This window comes from Diachasma alloeum, unplaced genomic scaffold (genome assembly GCF_001412515.2).
Source record: "Diachasma alloeum isolate Michigan unplaced genomic scaffold, Dall2.0 Dall_scaffold_00424, whole genome shotgun sequence".
In the NCBI taxonomy this organism is placed as follows: Eukaryota; Metazoa; Arthropoda; class Insecta; order Hymenoptera; family Braconidae; genus Diachasma; species Diachasma alloeum.
The window spans coordinates 421829-449290 of NW_021680563.1; the positions used below are offsets into that span (position 1 = coordinate 421829).

The 27462-nt window shown below is 36.3% G+C and overlaps 1 protein-coding gene across 5 annotated transcripts in view; it reads left to right on the forward strand.

The window, feature by feature from the left end:
- LOC107042149 (metabotropic glutamate receptor) overlaps positions 1-17618 on the forward strand; it is a 243903-nt gene extending 226285 nt beyond the window's left edge. For all 5 annotated transcript variants that reach the window (XM_029126401.1, XM_029126402.1, XM_029126403.1 and 2 more), the window contains 2 exons: positions 16170-16385; positions 17325-17618. In XM_029126401.1, the coding sequence (XP_028982234.1) occupies positions 16170-16385; positions 17325-17486 (378 nt within the window). In that variant the 3' untranslated portion in view covers positions 17487-17618. The remainder of the gene's footprint in view (positions 1-16169; positions 16386-17324) is intronic.
- Positions 17619-27462: the final 9844 nt, after the last annotated feature.

A 27462-nucleotide genomic window follows, 5' to 3' on the forward strand; every position in this document is an offset into this window, starting at 1 on the left:
CCCCCCCCACCTGCGCCTCCTCGTAACCCCCCACCATCGCAGGACAGGATAACTTCTCCCAAACATCGGAGCCCAGCATCGGAGCTCATAGCCCTGAAGATGCAAACTGTAACGTTTGAACTGCGGACTGCGGCAAACATCCGGAAGCCAATCAAATCAATAATCATGGCCGCGGAAGCCTCAAAACTAAGATTGGACTATATTGCCCGATTATCCACAAATATAAGACACGTCACAGATCCAGAGAATGTCAGCTGATAAAACCTGTAGTATACTCACTCCACTCGCTAGCACACACTGGGCGAAAGGAAACCCGAAGACTTGTGGCGAAACTGTCTGGCCATCCACGAACAAGGACTCTGTGGAATGGAGCTAACACTGCCCACCATATCAATACCAAAAAATGTCACGTAACGCAGCCTTACCAATTGCTGAGTATGAACTCCCCTCGCAACGGTTCGGACATATTCACATTGATCTGGTATCGCTTTCGACATTGAAAGTTCACAAATACTGTATACCCATCGTCGACCCATTCAGGCGTTACTCAGAGGCAATTCTGGTCAAAATGAGAACACAACACCGTGATCTACGCACTCCTCTATCATTGGATTTCAAAGTTCGGCGTTCCAGCCAGAATAACATCAGACCAAGGAAGACACTTTGTTGTGACTTTCTACAGACAGCTCACTCCATTTCTGGGAATAGAACGAAAACTGACAACACCACTTCCTCCACAAGCCAATGGACTCGTCGAGAGACTCCACAGGGAACTGAAATCGGTCCTGCGCTGTCATGGAGACTCGTGGTACGACGCAAGGTACCACGACGCAAAAAAAAAAAAAAATTCTAAGAGAATTAGAATTTAGAGAGAAAAAATTTCCGCTTCACCCAGCCGGGAATCGAACCCGGGTCTCCCAGATACGCGCCGGGCACTCTTACCGACTAAGCTACCGGGAACCACAGAAATTCACTCTCAAATTCACCTCAAACACCGCCTAACCTCTAGTCCTGCTGGGACTTCGAACATTCTGGAAATGTCCTGGGACATTCAGAGCATCCCAGCAGAGTTAACATACGGAGAGAACATCCAAGTCTCTGGAGAATTTTTCACACCAACGGACAGGAGAGGAACACCAGAGCTACTACGTGACCTTCGGCGACATTTTGAACGCGTAGCACCCGCGCCCTTATCTGGGCATGGTACACGACCGACCTTCACATTCAAAGACCTGGCCAGCAGCTCTCACGTTGTCGTACGCATGCCGACGCCAGTTCAACCAATCTCCATAGACAGGTTAAAGGCATCATAGATACTGCCAGAGGGCATAGATTAACTTCCAGAGTAACCACTGTGCCAAAGCGACGAGCCCCAACAACAGCAGCAACAACAACAGGACCAACCGCAGCCAAGCACGAGTACTGCAGCTGACACTGGAAGACGGGGGAGACGCGTAACAAGTGTTGACAAACCGACAATCCATCATTACCAAGAATAGTTTTTCTTTCACTGTCACGCGCTTGAAAATTTCATTCCACATGTTTAATTAAACAACTGAAAATTTCTTCTGTTCCATGAAGAATAATTTTTCTGTTGCAGTTCTAAAAAACTTAATTTTTACGTAAGCAGGGGAGCCACGTAGCGGCTTGCTACATACACACTCATACACACGCGCTGACCACCATCAACGAGAAAAAATGAATAATAGAAACTCCTGATACAAAACTCCTCCCACTGTCTCACTCGCACTGATCGTATCACGTGTGTATTTCTGATTTATTTCATCGACTTATTCAGCCGATACCTCAAATAGTCAGTCGGCTACTGACTCCTTAGCGGATCACCCCTTTTCTTCACTTTTGTATATACTTTCAATGGCTTCTAAAATATACTCTGATTTATTAACCCTTCAGAACTCGCGCTCAGCCACCGACCTTCGTTACTCGCGTGGTGAGCGCTGCGCCGCCCGTGCTTTCAGTAACGCAGCGTTGTCACGTTCATAGGTACGCGCCGAGCGTGCGGCGAGCGGGAAACAGCAACAGCGGAATTGAAAATTTTACATCCTTCGTTACTCGCGCTGGGCGGCACGGCGCCGCTTTTACGTATGAGCCTCAACAATTTATTATTTTTCGTAGCCTTGATGGATTTTCAGCGGATAAGAACCTTGCTAATCCATTCTAAATGATTCAAGCTAGGTATTCTAATTTTTTCAATTTTTTGAAAGCTCAATTTTACAAGAGGCAAGCGAAAATTTGAAAAAGGCGGCGCGGCGCTTATAGCGCGAGTTCTGAAGGGTTAACGTAATTGCATTTGTTAGTGAATTGAATCTTTTCACAACATCTTCAATTCGTACAATACATTATTTTATTTTGGCTAGATCTAGTATATATGTATGTTCGGATGTATGAATGTGACCGATTTTTTTGCTCTTTTCACGATAACTAGTGACTCAAATTTTATGCATTTTTTAATTGCCTAGCCAACGGGCGCTTTGTCGCTAGATTAGTTTATATTATATTATTTTATTTCATTTTTTTCGCCTTTTCCGTATTCAGGATTAGATTAAGTTAACTCGACTCATTCTTATTCTTGTTATGTGTATATCCACATCAAAAGGAGTGAAAACAAGTCCACACCGTCTTCCGCTGAGAGTGCATGCAGTAAATTCATTTCGGAGTTGAGTAATGAATGGAATAAAAATTAACACCGCCATGATGTCAAAATAAACCCGGTAGTTAACATACTTCGGTGTGAAAAATAAAAATCCACTCTGTGCTCAAAATTTGACTCTGGGCTGAAAGGGAATTGAACTCCCATACAGAGTTGATTTCAACACCGAAATCTTTAACCCCTCACACTGGAGACATTAACACCGTTTTTTTTTACTTTGCAAGGGGTTAAATTAATGATATAATATAACAGTATAAGTTTTGCAACAAAATGCCTATTGCGCTCTATTGGATTTTGATTTGCAAAATTTCTCCCTCTCATTGCTATGCAATAAAACTATGAGAAAATTTTCGACAATTTTGAAGCACTCGGGGAACTACGGCTGATTATCCATGGTTGTTCTTCATTTCTCTTCTTTCCTATTTGAATTATTAGAAAAAAATGGTTATCTTAACTTTTACTATAATGTTGGAAAAAAATGGAATTTCGTAGAGTTGACTAGTAATTTTCAAGACAGTGACCCTGAATGCGATGTGGGGGAGAAATATGATAAAATTTGAGATCTCACTGAAAATTCACTGAAATGCCTCCATTTTGAGCAGCATAAAGACGGCAATACTTTAATTGATTTGAATTTTGAATTTCAGCGCCAAATAACATTGAATTTTTAAATGATTCAAAATTCAATAATATATTCGCTGGAATTGTCCCCTTTGCTATTAGAGGATTATTAAACTGAATTTTATAGTTCTCATTCATTTTCCCACAAAATTCAGAATTTTCAATGGCGAAATTTCTTGAAATTTTAGTGGAACTTGAATGTAATACAAATTTCCGAAAAGTGTACCGGAAATTATAGTTTGAAATTTTTAACAGTGTTTCCTTTTTAAGTGTTCCACGGTTTTTGTTTTATTATAAAACAAAAATCATTCGAAATCTCATTCGGGTGATGGAAAAGTTTTTCCATATGTTGTCGAAAATTTCGAAAATCTATTTTTCTCTTCATATAATAAGAGGCTATCGGTACTCCTCATTGCTATGATCAGATTCCAATTATTATCAGAGGAAACGACAATTGCACAGGTCTAAATCATGTATAGTTCTTTTGTTAAATATTAGCATTTGCGTCCGACTAGATTAATCAAATGAAAACAAAAAAGTGCACATTCGGTTTTCTGTCATTAATTTTAGATGAGTAGTGAGCCTTCCTGAAGTGTAACCTTAGCAAAATTCAATTTTTTTTTTAAAGACAATTTGAGATGAACAATTTTTAATAAACTGAATTTATCTTAAATTAGACGAATTGAGTAAAAACGAAATGAATGTCAAATTTTATATTATGAGATGTCATGCTCCTGATACATCAATGTTAATGTTTCCTCGGTCGTCAGTAAATTATTTAAATTTCATTTTTCTTCTAAATAGTTTTCCTTAAATTGGACTCAAGACAAGTAACGTTTTTGTTTATAAATTAGCAATTTGCTTCTGAATGGTAAATTTGGGAAGAAGATATCCCACCCATGAAACGTTAATATGATCCCTAAATGTTCCACAGATCTATTACAAACTCCATATGCCCTGGTTAAACATCTAACAGATGCCGACCAAATTAAGATTAAACAGGTTTAAAGTTCCACTGATCATTCATTAAACCTTGATCAAACCTTGATTAAACTCTGACTAACCTCCGACTAAATCCCGCCTAAACCCTCACTAAACCCCGACTAAACCCCAACTAAACCCTGGCTAAACTTCGACTAAATCTCTACCAGACCATGATTAAACCTTGATTAAACGCTTTTTAAGGCTATAATTTCAAAGCAAATGATGCGATCGCCACTATCTTTGAACTCGACCGAGATAACACCCAAAAGAATATTTTATTTTTTGAATGATCGTCGAAAAACTAAATTTGAAAAAAGTTCATATATATACTTACATACATACATACGGACATGATCTAAAAACAGCATATTCGAACTCCTAAGACCAAAATTAGTCATCGTCACACAAAAAAAAATGGAAATTGTAGATTTTATGAATACAATGCTTCCACTCGGAAGCAAAAAGGAAGAATCGACTAAAAAATGGAATTAAAAACCATTTTTTGATGTCGGCGGAAACTTTGAATCACTTTTTTTTCTTCAAGTATTAGAGGGATATCAATATTTTCAATTTCTATTATCTAATTTCAGTGAGAAGAAATGAAAAAAATGTAAAACCATGTGAGCGATAAAAATGGATTCTTCAATACTTCGAAAAGTCTCAAAATGGATATTTTTTCGAAAAATGAAAAAATACCCATCAATTCTGTTTCTATCCCTCTCTTTTGAACAATAAATGTGATGAATGGTACTGTTTGTAAGGATATTTTCCCGGGTTGTTCACCTAGGAAAAGTCCAAACTACTTGTTAGCTGTCTCTATCGCTCGATAATTGGGCGCCAGCCGAACCTTCATGGGACGTTCGACGAAAACCGGCTTCTGAGACAAACTCGTCCACTCAGAGGACTTTTGTGGCTGCGCAAAGAGTTGCCCAGCTAGCATCAGTGTGACATGGTAGAGTGGGCGAGGTCCACCAGGAGTATCGCATGCCAAACGTCACCAGCTTGTAATGAATAGTTAGGTACGATTACACCTGACAACTATTCCTATCCCCACTGCACTGATTAGGTCGAGGAGAGGGGAGAATTGGATCGGCGAGCGAGGAATGAGTGAAGACTCACTCTCTTTCGCTCGCTGACCACTTTCGAGATAGGTAGCCATTTATATCGTATTATTTTCGCTCTCATCGAATCATACTCTCATGAGACATTTGACCACATGGTCATGAATTGTATCATTAGTATGTTATTTATTAGTATTTTATCTGATATCATATTATTTGCCAATTGTTTCATTTAATTTACGTTTAATTTACGGCACGAAATTTTGTCTGTCTCTTTTCTTATATAATTGTATCGATTGCTATGATGATCCGTATTGCATGGTAATGAGAAGTTCATGGGCGACCTCATTATTTTTGACATGAACAATCATTAAAATAATCATTGTTGTTACTATTTATATTTATGGTAACCTATTTAGTGTTCTAAATTTTGATTCATATTGTACATCTTTCTAAATTCAAAGGAAAACGAGGAAAAACCTTCTGTTCGGAAAATAAATGATAATCCACAACATAACCTTAATAAACTTTACGTCTTTTATCCTCATAGGATTGTCTGCATCAAAAAAAAATTAATAACAAAATAAACGATTTTGTAACAAGCTATTATTCCAGGCTGGAGATTAAGCCCTACGGCCTGATTACCATTGTAACTTAAATTTACACTCGTTCTGGAGGTTCTTCATTCTCTCAGTAGGCTTCCACCTCCCCAGTATTTCGACTCGGGAGGGTTTCAGAGCTAAATGCGAATCAGCCGGGACTCCTCAGAGCCTGGGAGGCCGAGAGGCTGGTCCAACCGAAGTGGAACACTGTTACCCACTTCACGACCACCCACACTCTCGGCCACCAGTTACCGCGTCAGTCATCGCGAGTCACCGTCTCCGGCTACTCAAATGTCGGCACATGGTCGGGTCTACAGGAGGACGATCTCTACTCCAGACCCACGTGCCCATATGCTCGTCATTTGTTTCGCCGAGCCGGATAACGTCGGAAACAACAAGGTCGTCACCAAGAGTTCTGAAATAACTCTTTTCCCGTGTGGGGAATGCTTCTGCATTCCCCTACATTCGCTACCATCAGTTATGCACCTGGGTGCGCTGAGCTATTCGCCCACCAATCCCTTGGCTATCTTCCAAGCCAACACCACAGTATACGCCGGAGAAATCCTTGCGACTTCCCCGCTTGAGCGTCCGGGTTCGACTAACTCAGAATCTTACTAGGGCCTTCTCCCCCTAGTCTGGATATCTCAACGACGATAAGTCATTCCGTTACCCTATCCTAACCAATCAACCCGACGGGATCCCGGGGGCACCAGTCCTCTCACCTGGTCGTTGGTCCCTAGTCTACTCTGACATAGCCTTTAGAGTCGCCCAGTTGGACAGCCTGTACGTCGGCCCCTTTTCCCCTAGCAAATGTTGGGCGAATTCCAAAATAGTGATAGGCTAGTAACGTCCTCTAGACTTCCAGCGGCCGCGATTCCACCCAAAACCGCTATGCCTTCAGCCTGTCATCGGTCTTTGGCTCTTCTCATCCAGTCGCGGCTCTTTCAGCCCCTTCTAGATGTCGCTTCCTGTCTCTCTTATAATAAGTTTACCAGTTCTCTTTCCTATTTAAGGGGATTTCAACCCGTCTCAAGAAAATCTCGTTACATATTTTTACATTAAACATTAAAGAAGGGAATTTATATAGCGTTCCACATATTTGTGACGTCATAGGAAATGATGGGATGGGATTTAGATAAGGTAGGAAGGGAACCAGGATTATTCTCAACATAAATAACCAGAAAATTTTTACTGAAAAAAGTCGATTGTCCAGACCGGGCCTTGAACCCGGGACCTTCCGATTATGCATCGGGTGTTATCCCAACTGAGCTGTTGGGCTCAAGTCATGAATTGGAGATTGAAAATTTTTAAAAAGGGTCATCCGCTAGAAAATGGAAAAATTCGATTTTTTTTCATTTTTGTCGGTGAAAACTCGGAATCACTGTATTTCATCTTAAATATGGGAAGGATACGAATATTTTCAAGTTTTATGATCTCATTTTAACGAGAAGAAATAAAAAAATGCAAAAGAACGTGGGCCGAAAGCAATAAAAAATTTGATTTTTCAATGTCTCCTCAAAGTTTTAAAATTGATATATTTTTCGAATAATGAAAGACTACCCATACATTTTATTTCTATCCTTGTCCTTCGATATAATAAATAGAATAAATGACAACCATTAAGAATTAGAGACCAAAAATTTTGATGCGATTATTATGATGTAATAATTATTGAATGAAGAGTTCAATTGATGCTATCGTTCATACCAATTGAAAATTAAGCTTATCCAAGTACTTTGGCTTTTTTTCTGCAGAGAAGTGCTTTTCTACTTTTGGAGGAACATTAATGAAATAATTAAAAAATGGCAATTTTTGAAAATGACGAGCATTTTCTATCGATAATCTATGACCAATCAATTTTTAACAATATCAATCATTTATTCGGAATCGTAACAAATTTATCTATATTCAGAGTTTGACCAAAAATTGATTTGATGCCTAAAATCTAAGGTTTCCGAAAGTTTCAACAATTTCAATTATTTATTTATAAGCAACGACCGTGTAAAAAAGGAATAATTCGTTACAAAATGTAATGTGAATGACGCTGAATATGTATGATTTTTGACATTATTGGCTTCTGAATGAATGCCGCGTTTGGTTTCAGCATTGCGCCGACGTTTCGCAAATATTGCAGTCATTGATCAGCTGATCAATTAAAACATATGATTGGCTGACCCCCCCCCTCCCTGCCCCTACCCCCACCATCACAGGGGAAGACATAAAAGGACTACCCTCAGATATCGGAGCTCACAATCGGAGCTCACAGCCCTGAAGATGCAGACTGCAATGTTTGCGACATTTCGGCGCAATGCTGAAACAAAACGCGGCATCCATCCGGAAGCCAATAACGTCATTAATCATGACCGCGAAAGCCTTAACATTATGTATGATTTTTTCCAAATTTTTCTCACGCAATTTAATCCATAATAAATGTTATGATTGAAGATGGATGAATCTATAGTGTGGTCTGTACCACACTACAAAAGCCGCATGGATATCCTTAAGGGGAGACACTACTGAAATTTGATCACCCAATCATAAATACTTCTATTTATATATGAATGACTAATAAAAATAATACGTTGCAACATTTCTCATTAAATTTTCTATTGATTGATGCGAAACTATCATTATTTAGTTTTATGTTGTTACTTCCATAAACTCTCACAGGAATATGTCCATGTCTTCCTCGGAAACCGATTCCTCTTCGCAGCTATTTATTGAAAACTGACTGACAGGCGGAGTTGAATCGTTTCGTTTCACTATTTAGCTAATTAATAGATTCCTCTTTGGAGTTCTACGGCGTTATATTCTATAATTTTCGACATATTCGAAGGTACAAGCTGAAAAACAGTACGAACTAGTCACAGAAGCTATTTGGCTAATTCGATTGTTTCGTATTTTGTCATTTTCTAGATTTCCGAGTGATCCAAAATCTGAAAGTCATTCGATTCAAATTTCGGTCCATGGTATTGTTTATTCTAGTATTTTGAACGTAGTTTATCAATTTCAAGATGATCCGATTATTTTTACTCACTTCCTAGACCTTCAAAGTGCAAAATCGGTTTTTTCGATTTTTTCAAGTTCCCTGCCATATTGGATGGACGTAGGTGGCTCAAAATATATTTTTCGTCATATCTGCACGGAAAGTTCGATTTTCCTCCCCAAATGACGGGAGGAAAGTGGCTTATTACATTCCTCGGATTTCTGCTGTTTTTGACGATCCTCGGAATGATATAACCCACGTTCCTCCCTGCATTTACGAAGAAAAATCGAACTATACTGTGCAGTTATGACGAAAAAGAGTATGTGTACCTCGGAAAGAAACAAGACATCAAAACCCGATTGTACCTCGATTTATTACAATTCTGTAATATTACGGCACATTTCATTACAAAAACTTACCACAGACCCAATTCATTATGGCATTTTTTAATACAAGGACAATTTATTACAGCTTTTTTTATTACAGGGACAATATATTATAACGTTATTCATTTACAGGGATTATTCATCATAATTCTAGTAATAAAATTTTATTGATGAATTACAATCCTATAATGATATATCCTGAATTTAAAGTGCTGTGTGACTGTTTTTCCCGGAATTGGCAATCAATATATTGATTTTTGCGAAATAAAATAGTGGGGTGAAATTATTTGATGGTTCCACAAGAAAATAAGTGTCAGTCATTATATTGAATCCGTACTATATGTTTGTCAAGTTGCCTCTTCATGTTATATTAAGCCAAAGGAATAAAAAAATGCTTCTTCACGATGGCTATTTATTTCACAAATTACGTGAGTATTCAAAGACAAACGTAGTTTTATGGAGGTGCATTGAAGAAGTGTAATACCCTTGCCCAAACTACGTCATCTGATAAGACTGGTAATTTATTATTTTGTTATGTTTCGATATTGTAATTAAATTTACTCTACATTTTGCACTTAGTTTTTCTTCTATTTTTGAATCAGTTTATGATTGTTTTGTCATAGGTAATCTTTTGTCTGTGGGAACACACGGTCATGTGGTTAATGCAGCTCGTGTATCTAGCTCGTAAATTAATCAATAAGATTAAGAAACGAGTAAAAGGAAACGAGCCTCCCAATGCTATTGTTGGCAAGGTCATTGCTAAGGTATCGACAAGTACTGCTGCTGAGCTACCCAGTGTATATACATTGAAGAAAACTGTTCAATGACAGCGTCGGTTAATTAATCCCCAGCTGTTGACCCCAAATGCGATCAGCGAGCTCAAAATTTCAGAACCATTTCGACAGACCTTGAAAGGTGAGAATTTCTGACTTTATGACAGTGAATCGCGCAATAATCGCTATCTTATATTTGGGACGATGGAGGATTTATAACGATTAAGGTCATGCCGAAATTGGTTATCTGATGGTACATTTTCATCTGTTCCAAAAATTTTCTCTCAGTTATATACTATTCATGGGGCTTTAACGCAAACCAAACCCACTACTGAACATCCAGATTTTAAGTCTGTGCCTTTGCTATATGTACTAATATCATCGAAAAAAGAGAGTACGTATAAACGTATATTAAGAAAGCTGTGTGAAATTACTGATGAAGATATGGGGCCGGAGGTATCTATATCTGACTTTGAGCTTAGTTTCATCAATGCGGTCAAGTCTGTTTTTCCCGATACTGCTGTACATGGATGTTTCTTCCATTTCACACAAGCTTTTGTTGGTCATCTTGGGACGATTGGACTAAAGAGATGCTACAATGCTGATGATAATTTTGCATTACATGTGAAGATGCTAATGGCCCTGGCATTTGTTCCTACGGATCATGTGGGTCGGGCTTTCGATGCTTTGGTGTCTACTCCATATTTTATTGACAACGCTGATGATTTCAGGGATCTGCTGAAATATTTCAGAGAGACCTGGGTGGGCATTAATCGTCGTAATAAACGCCACATAGCCAGATTTTCACCAATGTTATGGAATTGTTACTATGCTGTAGTCAATCATGATCCCAGGACTAATAACTCGATGGAAGGCTGGCACAATAGTTTCCACCAACGTGTTGAGAGAAAGCACGAGCAGCTCGGAAAATTTATCCATGCTCTACAAGTAGAGCAAGCATCGATGGAGACGTGGGAGCAATATAATACTGGTCGGACGGTTGTTCGACGAAAAGGCAAAAGATATGTCGATTATGAATCTCAATTGTATGCGGTGGGGATGGAGTGGAATGAGGAGAATGCTGTTGTGGAATATTTGCGCGGAGTTTCTCATAATATTAACCCTTGAGTTAAAATTACATTATAATAAAATGATACTGTAAAAAAATGACAGTTTAATTAAATTGAGTTATAATAAAATGCGCCATGATTAAATTGTCGTATAATATAATGAACAGTAATGAATTGTGCGGTAGTGAAATGGAGTAATGAATTGTACTCTAGTAATCCAGGGCAATACCTCAAAACCCGCGTGTTTACTGTAATTCACACACGGGTTAGAATGTCCTGTTTTCCAGCCTTGGTGCACAATCTACTATTTTTTGCCACTACACATGAGAGAAAAATCGTACGAAGGCCATTTCTTTATTGTAGAACTTTCAAATTTCAGTAGTGTAACCCCTTAATCGGTAGTGTGGTTTCCAAGATTTTTCAATTTTTCAAAATTCCATTTCTTGATAATTACTCAAAATACAATAGTTTAAGTCGATTCAATTGTGGTTTGCAAATATTCGTTCCAATGTCAACCGATGCGAGTTCAGAAATGGTGCCCATCGCATTATTAATTTCCAAATATATATCCATAAGGAAGAGAAATCACGAAATTAAGGCTCACGAGGGTCAACTAAAAAATTCAGACATGAGCATCATAAGATTCTAAGAATCCAGATCTATAGATAGTAGGATCTAAGTAGGAGTAGGAGTGGGATCTAAGTAGGATCTATTAGTAGAAGCTAATGCACTCCGAAAGTTCAACAGGATCATCAACTGTGGCAAGATGCATTCAAGGCATGCCCTCCTTACTGAAGTGGAAAGCGACTCTCGGAGCCGAACATACAAGGTCGTGATCAAAAGTTAATCTACACCATCGTCGACGTATTCCCAGCTCATGAACAAAATTGTCGTGGCTCATCGTACTGTAGAATAAGGAGATGAAGTAATGGTTTCCCCGATCACCGCGGAAAAGTTGTTGAAAGCTTGCAAGTGAGTGCTTACCCCCAAATCCTTGGTCTGGATGGAATCGCCACTGGCGCGCTGAAGTCAACTGTTCATGCGCAGCCGGGACTGTTCTTGGATACACATAATCAGTGTTCCGAGGCGGCACCTTCCCTGCCAAGTGGAAGCAGTAAAGGCTACCATCTCGTCGACAAGTTTCTGGGTGCATCATCTATGAGAGAACACAAGTAGTAGTAACCGCTGTTAGCCGATAACCAATACGATTTTGGAGAGGCCTAACCATTCTTAATGCTGTCAATGTGGAAGACCTCTTTTAGCAGGAGATAAATTCATCGTCTAATCCAGCAGATCGGTGTGTAGCTAAACCTTAATCATGTCGAGATTAAATATCACCTGACACAATGCTTTCAGGTCATAGGTGCTTCCGGGCTTATCTTTATAGCTTTAAATATAAGGAGTCTCCAAAGGGCTGGACCTACACAAGCGAGGACAAAAATCCCAGAAAAGACAAAACCGCGACTCCTGGGAGTCTGCAGTTAGAGGAAAGATCTCCCCTAAAAATTTAAGACAATTTTTGCTTTCATAAGGCACTTTGGAATGCACCGAGCAAGTTTGCAGCAAAACTCATGAAGAAGCTCAGACAAGAGAAATACAAGCATAAAAGCAGAATAGATTCCAGATAAAAATTGAGAATTGCAGTCAGCTAGCTGCTGGTTCTCTTGCGAGGCAGAAGCCAGCTGTTGGGTAACTGAGTTGGGATGTGTTCGGGTGTGGTAGCGATGCTTAAAAACCCAGCCAGTGGCTTGCGCAGTTATCCATCACTGCTGAGTAAAATTCACCTACAAATTGGCTAGATCTGCTGGCCATGGGTAACCTTGCTCCACGGGTTCAGTCAATGTTTAAATAAATGATCCAATATATTTATTTCTTCAGTATATTATGACGAACAGTTACATATTGCCTTGAAAACTTATGACTAAATGAATAAATTGTTAATGTTGTTTAATTACATTATTATAACAAGNAAAAAAAAAAAAAAAAAAAAAAAAAAAAAAAAAAAAAAAAAAAAAAAAAAAAAAAAAAAAAAAAAAAAAAAAAAAAAAAAAAAAAAAAAAAAAAAAAAAAAAAAAAAAAAAAAAAAAAAAAAAAAAAAAAAAAAAAAAAAAAAAAAAAAAAAAAAAAAAAAAAAAAAAAAAAAAAAAAAAAAAAAAAAAAAAAAAAAAAAAAAAAAAAAAAAAAAAAAAAAAAAAAAAAAAAAAAAAAAAAAAAAAAAAAAAAAAAAAAAAAAAAAAAAAAAAAAAAAAAAAAAAAAAAAAAAAAAAAAAAAAAAAAAAAAAAAAAAAAAAAAAAAAAAAAAAAAAAAAAAAAAAAAAAAAAAAAAAAAAAAAAAAAAAAAAAAAAAAAAAAAAAAAAAAAAAAAAAAAAAAAAAAAAAAAAAAAAAAAAAAAAAAAAAAAAAAAAAAAAAAAAAAAAAAAAAAAAAAAAAAAAAAAAAAAAAAAAAAAAAAAAAAAAAAAAAAAAAAAAAAAAAAAAAAAAAAAAAAAAAAAAAAAAAAAAAAAAAAAAAAAAAAAAAAAAAAAAAAAAAAAAAAAAAAAAAAAAAAAAAAAAAAAAAAAAAAAAAAAAAAAAAAAAAAAAAAAAAAAAAAAAAAAAAAAAAAAAAAAAAAAAAAAAAAAAAAAAAAAAAAAAAAAAAAAAAAAAAAAAAAAAAAAAAAAAAAAAAAAAAAAAAAAAAAAAAAAAAAAAAAAAAAAAAAAAAAAAAAAAAAAAAAAAAAAAAAAAAAAAAAAAAAAAAAAAAAAAAAAAAAAAAAAAAAAAAAAAAAAAAAAAAAAAAAAAAAAAAAAAAAAAAAAAAAAAAAAAAAAAAAAAAAAAAAAAAAAAAAAAAAAAAAAAAAAAATTATTATAACAACTATATCCTTAAATATGAAAATGATGACTAAGAATTTTTTGGTATTTTTCAGCATATGAAAAAATTTCATTGCAAGACCGAGCGCATCAGTTGGAAAATTGTATTGAATTTTTATTGAAATTGCATTGAAAATAATATTTGTTTTTCCCTGGGAGAATCTCCCAGTTTTTTCACCCAATTCATATTTATACAGATGTTGCACCAGAATTTTCAGTAGAATTTTATAGTAGATATGATAGGCTTTTCAATCTAATTATACATTTGTTCAACCGCTGGTGAACACTTGGGTCAATTTTCGGTCATCTTCATTTAATGAGTCACTAGGGGAGCGCGGAGTGAAGTGCAACGTTTTGTGATCGCCTCTAATTACCAATATTTCGTTTATAACTGGAAATATTGACATTCGGAGATCACAAAACTTTTCACTTTGCCCCGCCTTCCCCTACGAGATTCAAGAAAATCTACCATTACAACGACTAAAATTTTCTGAAAATAATATGTAACAGGGGTAGACCCGCATAATTTCTAAATATATTTTGCTATTCTTAACATTGACGTCAGATAAAATCATCAAATTTTATCTTGCGATTTTCACAGCGGAATGAAATTCTAAAAAAAATCGATGGCCGTCATTTTCTGCTGAAATTACTTAGCGTCAGTTTAAACTAGAACAATGGAACGAAAATATTTGGTCATTCTACTTTTCTCAATCGAACTACGTAAGAGATGTTATTTTCGATTGCAAGAAGATTGTTGAATAATTCTACAATTACACAGTGAAAGAAAAGTTTTGAAAAAGTTTTTACATAATGTATTGGTAATTTTCTGGACTGATTTTTCATTTTTGAGAAATCCATTTCTAATTATCAGGAATTCTTGATGATAACAAGAATTACCTTGAACTTTAGGGATTTTGTCACTAAGATTAAGGCAGAAAAATCATGGTGTGACGTTTCTGCAAATAACTGACAAAAGCCTTTGATTGAATCTATGAAAACTCAAATTTTGCATCCTATGTAGATGTGTGTGTGAAATAGTTTACAAACTATTAAAAATAAATAGTATATTTTGATTTCCATCTATAAAACAATCTTCTTCCAAAAATTTTCACAGAGCACATTTGAATAAAACGAGGTGATGGTTTTTTTTTGTCGGGACCAGTCCGATAAAGGCTGTGGCAGAAGTCCAATATCGTATATGGCCATTTTTTCTCGAAGATCTTCTAGAAAGAAAAAATACACTGGTATTGTCTATAAACATGATTTCTGCATGTTTTATAACATTTGGAGCCATTTTCACTCAAAGTTACAGAAGCGAAGAAAATATCGATTACCAAACTTCCTTCCAGAAGTAAAACATAATAAACCGATTCATCCCTAACGGTGGATTACAAGGTCATGTCAATAGCAATTGCTTTTTAAAGAAAATGGTGGCAACAGTTTCGGTTGCAAATTTTCGTGGTACGAAAGAAACTTTTGGTATTTTAATCTCAAATTCTCCCCTTCGGAAATGATAAGAACCTTGTCATATTGCACATATAACGTTTTACCACTCCAATTTAAAATTTACATTTAATTATTAAACTCCATCGAAATTATTGCCAATGTTGATAAATGAAAATAGTTGAATTGATCTAGAGATTCTGTTGGACACGTGGAATTTTGTAAATAAAACTAGCAAGAATGTGCAACAAACCGAGGATTCATTAATGGGATTCGTGATAAAAAATTGGTTGAATTCTAGATCAAGTGTAATGTTGTATTTGCCAAGTGTATATTTGCGCAACCAGTGAAACCTTAGTCGAGTCGGATATATACCGATGAAATTGGCGCGTATCCAAGCGGCGATCTGAGTGAAAGTGGAGGAGTGAGGGTTTCATTCCGGAGGGAAGGGGTTACCATTGAAGGAGGTCGAATTGTTGATAATTTTAGGAATTTTCACTCATCGAAAAAATGGTATTCATGTACTTATTCGTGCATTCCTAATATTTTTGCTCCCGCATTCCTTCGATCCTTACATTTCTACATTCTGAATTCCAAAAGTTCAAAGAATTATGTATCGCACTGAAATGTTTCACAGTTTTTTTTTGTATTGAAACACCTCTAAACTACGTCAAAAGTTGACTTGGAATTTTATTATATAGAGGAATTTTTCCATTAGGTGGCCAATCTCCTGCGGCTATTTCACATCCCCCAAATATCACCGGCCTCAACAGCAAAAGCACTGAGTGATAAAACAAGATTTGACTATTTCGCCCGTACGGTACCACCAGATACCTTCCAGTCAATTGCACTTGTAGATGTCGTTAAGAGTGCTAATTGGTCATACGTATCGACGGTTTACTCCGAGGGATCCTACGGTGAATATGGTATCGAGGTAAACTTTAAAGAACTCTTTACAGCACATTTTGTTCTCCAAGACCGCATATAAAACAATTATCCATAAGATTATTTTTAGTTAATTATTCTGTACTTTCCCAGACAAAATACATTTCAACAATTTCACTTACCATGAAAATTCAACTCTACATGGAAACACTTCGAGCTTGATAAACATACAGCGAAATCTTGTGTGAACCGTTTCATGAATTCATTTGGAAGTTAGTGCCTAAAAGTCACATTTCGTATTTTAAAAAGTAACTTGGGGTTAACTTTTCGGTCATCCTTCTTCAGTGGAACAATACAACCATTCACCAGTACTAAAATTGTAAGAGGTGGAAGGTCGTATGTGAATTTCAAGGGAAGATTTCTAAAACCTTACACTCAAATAAATTCTTTCATTGCACGAAACGTCCACATCAGGCACTCTCAGAGTACTGCACGTACGACCTTTGACTTTATATATTTTTGTTCCTTCCAAAAAAGTTCCAATTGCTCTAATGAACTCTCCACTAAGTCAATCCCATATTACCAAACCACCCCGTGAAACCTAGAACATCGATTTTAACCGGTGTTCAAAGTCGGGCAGATACGTATGTCTGCTGCTTGTTGAGTAATTTATGCAGAAACTGATTTATATGAACTTTTGCCGAAACATTCGCAATATCTTCTTGACTATTGCCTCTAGTTGATTGTTTTTTGATAAGAACACAAAATGAGACAAAAACATTAGAGAAAGAATTACATGATCTGATAAGGGTCCATATCTTCTTGAATTATCTGTGATTTTTTATTGATCGACTCAAATAATTAAGGTCATTTTTTCTAAATAAAATTGAAGATAATGTCTGTACATAATGACCACCCTTTAGAAACCTTCTACCGATACCTGGTCCATTTCTAACCCGAATAAAACAAACAATCTATCATTTGTTAGATGATGGGGATGTACGCAGTTTGCGAACGAACTGAAATAACTATATTTAGACACTCGGAGTATACAACGATTATTGAGGAGGTTTTTGTGCTAGTGTATCCATCCCATCAATTGTACGACAATAGCTGCATCGTATTAGAGTACCTTCTCAGCGATTTATAAATGGTAAAATTTTTCAGTGTTCAAGGGATCCAAAATTTCCATCATATGTTTTCAGCATGTTAAAAAATTTTCACTAAAATTTGAAGTATTTTGTCTGTGGCATTTTTGATAATAAATATTTTGAAAAATTCAGTTTCGGTGTTTTTTCAAGTTTGATGATGCGCATCTTAAATAATGAGTGGAAAAAATGATTGAAGGCCCGGGTGTACTATCTTCCGAACGTTATATAGATTTTTTTGTATTTGATTTTTTATTTACAAAGCCATGCAATTTCATTATGATTTTTTGTCACTAAGAGATCCTCAAAAATTATGATTGTATATTTAAAAAAAACTAGAAAAATTGGGAACATTTTCAAAGAGCCTTTTTGATAAATATTGAGAAATGAGTGAATTGAGGGAGAAATTAGGAATGCGTAATTACCACGGCAAATGGCTGATGTCAGTAAATCGTCGACATGGGGGGGAGGAAACGACAAATCTCCGAATACTCCACACATACATAATTAATCCCAAAATGGCTCTTTGAAAATTTTTTGAATATTTTCATGAATTTTTTGAACACACTTTTATGATGTAGTAATAATCACTCGCGACATAAAACTTGATTGAAAATTACGTTGTCCATCAGCTGTCATTTCGACAGGTCCGTGTTCTCAACTGTTCCTACCATTTATTTCTTATTCCTTATATTTTTCATTGTGCATCGACCCTCAGGCCCACAGAGGATAATCTAAGGTAGAGGCTCAGTTCTCGGGGTTCGGACGACCCCAAGCTAGAATGAGTATCACTCAGGGTTTTGCATGTAAAATACATGAACGAAAATGTCCAGTATTTTACACGTAAAATACCATGTATATTACACTTGAGGTTTTGGTATGGATAATAGTCTATGTATATTAGTCCATGTATAATATATGTGTATCAATTATACTAGAGGAGAACACCATATCTCAAAATGGCGAGGTATCGATTTTTTAAATCGAAAGTGAAAATATCGATTATCAATGCAAACATTTGTCGAGTATCGATTAGAAAACAATGACAGTTTTTGTTGATGAAAATTAAGCCAGTAATGAGGTTAAATTTTGTGATAAATAAATATAGAAATCAATCACCACACATAACAAAGTGCAAAAATAGTGGAAGTCAATTATACTAAAGGAGAAGACCATATCTCGAAATTGCGGGGTATCGATTTTTTTTTATCAAAAAAGAAAATATCGATTATTAATGCACACAATTGCCGAGTATCGATTAGAAAAAAAATCACAGCTTTTGTTGATGAAAATTGAGCCATTGATGAGGTTAAATTTTGCGATAAATAAATAAATAAATCAATCACCACAGATAAAAAAGTGTAAAAATAGTAGAAGTACCAAAACAGTGCCCATAAAAAAAAGGAGACCAAGATCATTCCATGAGATTTACAATTGACCATTCGTAACGATAGAGTCGAGTTCTCTCTGGAGGTGAAATTGCACAGGGTGAAGTACTTCCCAACATCCAGGCCGTTCGTCTGCCCAAAAAGAACAAGAAAATCAGTTTTTGAATCCATCGAACATTGAAACAATTTTTTTGTTGTGTATCTTCACTTTAATTATATATATGGGATGGGACATTCCATGTCAACTCAGCCACACCGGATTTTTTTTTGTCTGGGAAAAATCATTGAGTAGGTGCATTTTGAACTACTACATATAGCCAGTGATCATGCAAAATTTCATTGATCTGCCACTTTTTGTTTCTGAGATAATCATTACGCAACTTGAAATTTTCAAACATCATTACTTCTCAATGGAGCATCCGATTTTGATAAATAAAAAAAGAAAATTTTAATTTTTTCTCGTACTTCAAGATAAAAAATACTTCAGAGCCGTCAAGAAGCTACTAGACCGGTTTTTCAAGAATTTTTCGTGTTTTCATTTTTTTTTCACTCTAAGGCCGTTCGATATTCGATCGAAATATTTTTTTTTATGATAGAAGATGTCCTTATATGATATGAAAAAAATACGCCATAATGGAAGAGTGAAGCAATGCACCGGAAATTTTTTTTTTTTTGAAATTTTTGGGTTTTTCAGCTTTTAGGGGAGATCCATCGGTTTTTTTCAAAGAAATCAGTCTGTCAACTATTATTCTTTGTTCACATATGATGGCAAAACAGTACGCCATCATGTAAGAGAGAAAGAATGCTATGAAAAAAATTTTTCTTCGAAATTATTACGTTTGTATGTCGTTTAGGAGAGTTGCATTATTATTACTGAAAAAGGGGTTTGTCAATAGACATTTTCTGTTCTGCTGGATAGAATAGACTATTGATACGACTACAAATCTTTTCTCAACAACACACTGTGCTTTCCAATAACGAAAAAGTATGGGAAAAAAACAATTTTTATTCTTCTATAATGACAACATTTTATATTTTCACGTTTTACATTTTTACAATACGGAGAAATTCTCCACTCTCTTCGACGACAAGTGCCAACATGCACTGATGAATTATTTACATCACGATTACTGTCTTGTGCGGATTTTTCGTTTTGTTGTTGTTTGTTTTTGCTTTGGGAAAACCTCCTCGTTAGCCGAAGCCGAATATCGTTTAATTAATAATTGCTCTCCCGGTATCAGAATAAAACAATGGTGTTTTTGAATGGCTGGAATAGCTTTGGCACTATCAAAGCTCTCTCTCAACTCAGTTTTGATATTCTCGTGTTCTGCCTTGGTCAAAAAAAAACATCAATTCCTTCAAAATTCTCTTTTGACCGTCGAAACAAAGCATCTGGCGTGAGGATCGGTACACCATGAACGATTTGCAAGCTGTTACGTCTCGCTTCTCTCTTAAAGACAGCTCCTACTCCGTCAGAAGCTCCTTTATCGTGTNCGAAGCCGAATATCGTTTAATTAATAATTGCTCTCCCGGTATCAGAATAAAACAATGGTGTTTTTGAATGGCTGGAATAGCTTTGGCACTATCAAAGCTCTCTCTCAACTCAGTTTTGATATTCTCGTGTTCTGCCTTGGTCAAAAAAAAACATCAATTNCTCTCTCAACTCAGTTTTGATATTCTCGTGTTCTGCCTTGGTGAAAAAAAAACATCAATTCCTTCAAAATTCTATTTTGACCATCAAAACAAAGCATCTGGGGTGAGGATTGGTTCACCATGAACGATGTGTAAGCTCTTACGTCTCGCTTCTCTTTTAAAGACAGCTCCTACTCCGTCACAAGCTCCTTTACCGTGTGCGGTTGCATGAAAATGGGCTTCCGCATCTATGCCAAAATCAGTCTTGTGATGCAAGAGATTCGTGATCTGAAAACGATTCTTCTAATGTTGTGCAGCTCCATCCGTGACATAGATAATTTTCTGCATACTTTCACAGTTATCTTTCACATGCTGTATTAAAATCTTCTGTATCAAATAAACAGTAGCAGTATCGTGAGTCGTACTGTCCGACAAAACGACTAAACTCCGATGTTGGGTGTCATGTTTTTCGCGATAGCAGTAAAGAATGGGATGAACTGTACACTGGTCATTATTGTAGTGGAAGGATTGAGCAGCATCTTCAGCCACAAAAGCGTAATTTTCCGAAAAATCACAATGCACTAGTACTTCTCCATTATCCAAATTCTCTTTTCGCTGTTTGACAAAAGCCGATTGTTCTTTAGCGATGAAGTGATGGGGNAATAAACAGCGGCAGTATCGTGAGTCGCACTGTCCGACAAAACAACTAAACTCCGATGTTGGATTTCATTTTTTTCGCGATAGTAGTAAACAACGGGTTGAACTGGACACTGGTCATTATTGTAGTGGAAGGATTGAGCAGCATCTTCAGCCACAAAAGCGTAATTTTCCGAAAAATCACAATGCACTAGTACTTGTCCATTATCCAAATTCTCTTCTCGCTGTTTGACAAAAGCCGATTATTCTTTAGCGACGAAGTGATGGGGCTTCAATACTATCAATCGTTCCATTAGAAGATCAATGAATTCATCCATCGGGAGGGTCTGTGTCTTCAAGGTACACCTGTCAGTACTTTGCCACACACGAAGTTCAACCATTTCCACGACAGAATCAGAGAGAAGTTTCTTCAGTTCACATGATAATGATTTCACTCCAGGAGAATCGTTACATTCATCCAGATGACAGGCCGGGGTTGGGTTTGTACACATCAATTTTGCTAGACAATCTTTGTAATCTCTGAGTGGACAGGGGGAATCTTGAGTTAGAGTCGCAATATTAATTGCCTCTAGCATCAATTTGCAATTTTGATGATACGTACAAACACATACCACGTGAGTGCCATTTGCTCCCGCCACTACACATTGTTTAGGTCTCAGCTCGGCAAACTTACTGAAACCGACCTTAGCATCTTCATTCGCATGTTTGTACTTCCGATGAAGGACTTTTAGATTTTCGAGTATCATTCGCTTTTGCTCTACTTTCTTCTCTCCATTGATCTTGATGGATATTTTATCTTTCATTCCTGGCATGACGCGACTGTGCTCTAGGTAAAAATTATATACCTTCTCGACGGTTGTGCTAAGTAGTGACCTGCTTTCGCAATTGGTGAAGCAAACACTCCTTTAATTTTTTTCAATCTTTTTGCTTTTGACGCCATGTATCTGGTAGTTCCAAATTCAGAAGCAATTTCCCGCGCACTCCACGACTGTGCATGAACCGTCAAGATTTGCAGGCGCTCACGGTAGTTTTTCAGATCTTAGAATTTCTGCTTCAAACCATCTAACATTTCTTCTAATTCTATTTCTCTCGCAGATCGATACTGCTTAGATGAAGATGGATCAATGTCACTTTGGTCATCTTCCGAATCATAATCCATGGAAGAACTGTCGAATTCAGCTTCATCGTCTGGTTCGTCGTCGATTGATATGCCGGAATCATTAAGATGGAAAGATCGACCTGATCTCAGAGAACTGTTCATCACATCCAGATTTGGGTCACATGTTTCGGCTTGGAGCATTGATATATCGGGTGGAATTTCCGAACGCTGAAGATGTGTAGCATTAAGTTTAATCGTGGGGAAAGATGGAGGAATAACATAAGTTGGAGCTCTCGTTCGGCATTGACCACAAATTTTCGTAAACAATGGTAAAAAAGGAAATTTCTCGTGTAGTGTCAAAGAAATCGGACGTAAATTATAACCGAGGTTTTCCTTCTCACCAGGAGCCCGCATTGGATTCGCACCTCTATCACTCCGCGGCATTCTATGAAATCCGAAGATATCAATTCTGAGAATAAAGATCATTTCTATATGATGAACGTGAAAATTGCTTACCTCGTTGCAAGAATAGAATAAGCTAGGAGCTCGGTAATCCATCCACACAGAATCGTGTGGTGATAAAAAATCAATCAAGAAATTGAGGTTTTTTTCTAGAATTAAAGCCTTGGAACCGACTGATGATGATAAATCAATTAATTGATTCCGTTTGTTTCTTCCTCTTATTTGTTTGATCATAATTTAGGAAACTTCCGATGATGATAATGTTCAATTCTATTATCGACCCTTCCAGTAAAAATTTCGACGAAAATTTTTTTTTTCGGCGCACTCTTTTTCCGTTACATGATGGTGTAGTTGTATGTCATCATATATGAACGAAGAATAATGGTTGGCCGACTCATTTCTTTAAAAGAATACCGATGGATCTCCCCTAAAAACTGAAAAACCCAAAAATATCGAAAAAAAAAAATTTCCGGTGCATTGCTTCGCTCTTCCATTATGGCGTATTTTTTTCATATCATATAAGGACATTACCGACGTCGGTGGCCGAAGCGGCTAGGTGCGAGCCTAGTGTGCGAAAGGTTGTGAGTTCGATTCCCCGTGGAACCGAGTTTTTCAACCGGAAGCTCCGGCGAGCGGGAGGTCGCTAATATAGTGACCGCCTATACCGGCATGGGTTTTCTGTGGTTTCCCATGGTACTCCTATGTTCTATAGGAGTGCGAATGCAGTGCAGTGTAGAATCCACAGCCGCATGCATAGGGTTGGATAGGGCCGATTAGCCAATCAGAAATATATATAAGGACATCCTCTATCATAAAAAAAATATTTCGATCGAATATCGAGCGGCCCTAGAGTGAAAAAAAATGAAAACGCGAAAAATTTTCGAAAAACCGGTCTAAGAGCTTCTTGACAGCTCTGAAGTATTTTATATCTTGCAGTACGAGAAAAAACGAAAATTTTCTTTTTTTATTTATCAAAATCGGATGCTCCAGACGTAATGATGTTTGAAAATTTCAAGTTGCGTAATGATTATCTCAGAAACAAAAAGTGGCAGGACAATGAAATTTTGCATGATGATTGTCTATATATAGTAGCTCAAAATGCACCTACTCAATGATTTTTCCCAGACAAAAAAAAATCCGGTGTGGCTGAGTTGACATGGAATGTCCCATATTGGTACTTCAGTGGATAGGTAATCGTCGTCGACTTAAGAGGCCAAAAATCAAAGGACCAAGTGAGTGAAAATTTTTCTATAATAATTACTGATGAATGAAACGCACAGTTAACCCAAGGAAGAAGAGAGAAATTCTGGAAAATTACCATGGAGCCAGATTCAAGGTTAACTCATCTGAGTTTAACTCATCAGGAATATCCAAAATAATAATCAAGATTTTTTTCTACAAACTTTTTTCTCAAATCCAGATTGCTACTGCTCGTCCTTTATTCTATCTTTCTCCTCTACCGAATGAAGGGAAATGAAGCATGACTTTACTACTCAAATAAATAAATATCGAGCTTCAATAATCTAATTACACATAAGTGTCGAGCAAAATATGATGTTGAGGTATGTTCTTATTCCTATTGAAATGATTCATTTGTAAATTCTTTGGATTCGACCATTGCTTTTCTTAAGGATATCCAAGTACTTCGGCTATTTTTTTTTTGTGAAACCTTTTGTAGTTTAAAATAAGAGCTTTCATTTGAGCCCCACTTGACCATAATTTTCCGAGCATTTTACAATGAATTTATTATCCGAACTTTGGCGTTCTGAAATTTATGCTTGATTTTGAACCGTCAGGGAACGTTTTAAAAATCTGAAAAAAAAAAAACAACTAGAAAGTCTACTTTCGGAGAAAGATTCATAAAATAATTGAAAATAGCAATTTTTTAAAGTTAACAGGATTTTGTAAGAATCATTCATGAACGGTCAATTTTTCACCATAAAAATTATTTTTCGCAATTGTAATAAATTTTTTCATATTCAGAATTTTACTAGGAATCAATTTTATGCCAAAAAATAAGGTTTCCAAAAGTTCAAACCATTTCAATTATTTATTCATAAAAAGGGAATGTTAAAAAAAACATCATTCCATGCAGAATGTTATTTGAATGACACTAAATATCCATGATGTTTTTTCGAATTTTTCTCACACAATTTAATTGATAAATTTGATTATTGAAAATGGTGGAATCTATAGTGCGGTCTGTACCAAACTGTAAAAGATGCTTGGATATCCTCAACGCATAATAGTAGATAGGCTAAGCGGGTTCTGTATAGTAGTTCACCCAACCGCCGCCAGGGGCGCCACCGACGTAGAAAGTTCTGGAATGGTGGCGCCACTGTCGCGGAACATTCGAAAAGGATGACGTCATCGATGACTCACCGACTCGAGTGGTGGAGAAATCCCTCTAAGACCTGTTGGGACTTGTATGATATGTCGATGACCAGTTGAAACTTGCATGAAATCGGATAGTGGCGCCACCATCGCGGAACGTTCGAGAAGGATGACGTCATCGATGACTCATCGACTCGCGTGGTGAGGGAATCCCTGTAAGACCTCTTGGGACTTGTACGAAATTTAATGACCTGTTGAAACTCGCATGAAATCGGATATTGGCGCCACAAGCGGTGGAAGGTTCGAGACGTCATCGATGTGTCACTCAGGATGATGACTCATTTGCTTGTACGGTGGGGGAACTCCCTGTAAGTCCTAAACATGTGTAAATATTTAACAACATTTGCAAACATTTGACAAAATTTGCAAACAATTTCAAACATTTGACAATATTTGCAAAGATTTGACAACATTTGCAAACATTCTGCAAATATTTGCAAACATTTGGAAACATTTGCAAACATTTGACAACATTTGACAATATTTGCAAACATTTTCAAATTTATGCAAACACATGCAAAGAATTGCAAACATTTGACAATATTTGCAAACATTTTGCAAATATTTGACAACATTTGCAGATATTCTGCAAACATTTGACAACATTTGCAAACATTTGCAAACATTGGAAAACATTTGCAAACATTTACAAACATATGCAAACATGTGCAAATATGTGAAAACAATGGTTGAATATTTCCAAGATGAATGACATCGGTGACTCACTCAGACTGATAACTCATGAATGTGCGAGGTGGGTGTTTCCTGTAAGTCCTGCTGAGACTTGTACATTCGAGGATGACGTCATCGATGACTCATCACGCGGTGGAGGGTGCTTCTTAAGTCCTGTTGAGACTTGTATGGAATATGATACTGGTGGTGGCGCCACCGTCATGGAATTTTCTGGATGGATGATGTCATCGATGAGTCATTCGGAGCGTTGGCTGATAACTCATGGATTCGCACGTAGTGGTGGTACTTCCTAAATCCTGTTGAGACTTATATGATACCATAATGACTGGTTGGAACTTGTAAGAAATTGGATATTGGCGCTACGATCGCGGAACGTTCGAGAAGGATGATGTCATCAACGACTCATCGAGTCATGATGTGGGGGTGTCGGCTGAGTCCTATTAAGACTTGCATGAAATAGGATACTCGATTGGTCTCGAATATTCTTGATGGTTCCCGACTATTCCCTGATGAATCATCCATTGGGAGTTGGAGTGGGGATAACTCGCGTACTCTGCACGATCCACACTCAATACAAAGTCAAGTTCAGTTTACTGAATCTCAACTCGCAGCGTGAAGTTTCACTCATGGTTTTTGAAATCGTTATAATATCGTTTTCAATAGTTTTACAAGTCTTCCAAATTTGCTGGTACTCAGATTGCTCGAGATCATGATCGTTTCAGATGTCGAATAAGTTCATGCGAAGAAATATTGAACCCTATATTATCAAAACAACATAGACAAACTCTTTTTGAAACTCGTTTCACATAGTTCTAAGTTATGTTTTATGAGAAAAAGATGGGTATAATAATAAGATCAGCTCAGTTCCACCGTATTGTCTCACGGAAGACGATGTAGTGTCTCACGGAAGAAAATCGCGCGAAATCATGATCTTAAACGTTGAATAAGTTTTCATGAAAGAATATTGAATGCTACATTATCAGAAGAATATAGACAGAATATATTTAATACTCATTTTAAGATAACTGTATGATAATTGTAAGCAAACAAGTATACATAAAACAATAAAAACGCTTCGTTAAATGTTGAAAAAGTTTATTCATTTATCCAAATGTGTACGTTATTACCATTGCTATTATTATTATGAGAAGCAATCTGAGAATATATATATAATTACACAAGTGGTTCGAAATAACCCCAAGGTAGGGTATCTGTTGTATGCAGTGAAATCATACGTTTATCATCTTCCCAACTCAAAACCATCTGGTTCTAGTAGATTGTGTGCACCTCATGTTTTTTGCTCTGGATTCAATACTGATTCCTGATAATGTGCTCATTATCAAAAAGACAATTTTTATAATCATTGCATGTGCTTTTCCTGAGTGTAGCAGTTTTAACACCTTCAGGTTTTTGCTTAGCTTTCTCATCATCCAACATCCTAAATGCGTATGTTCTAGCTCGTAGACCTACAAATTCAACCGTGATTCGACCATCACCCTCATTCTTTATGAGTCCTAATACTTTCTTGTTTGCGAGCGGCATTCTATACTCATTATTCTCTTTATAGTCAGATGTATTGAACATGTGTATGTCTAGGTTTATAGTCACATAGATATTTGGTACCTGAAACAGATAGAGTAAGCTATCTCTATC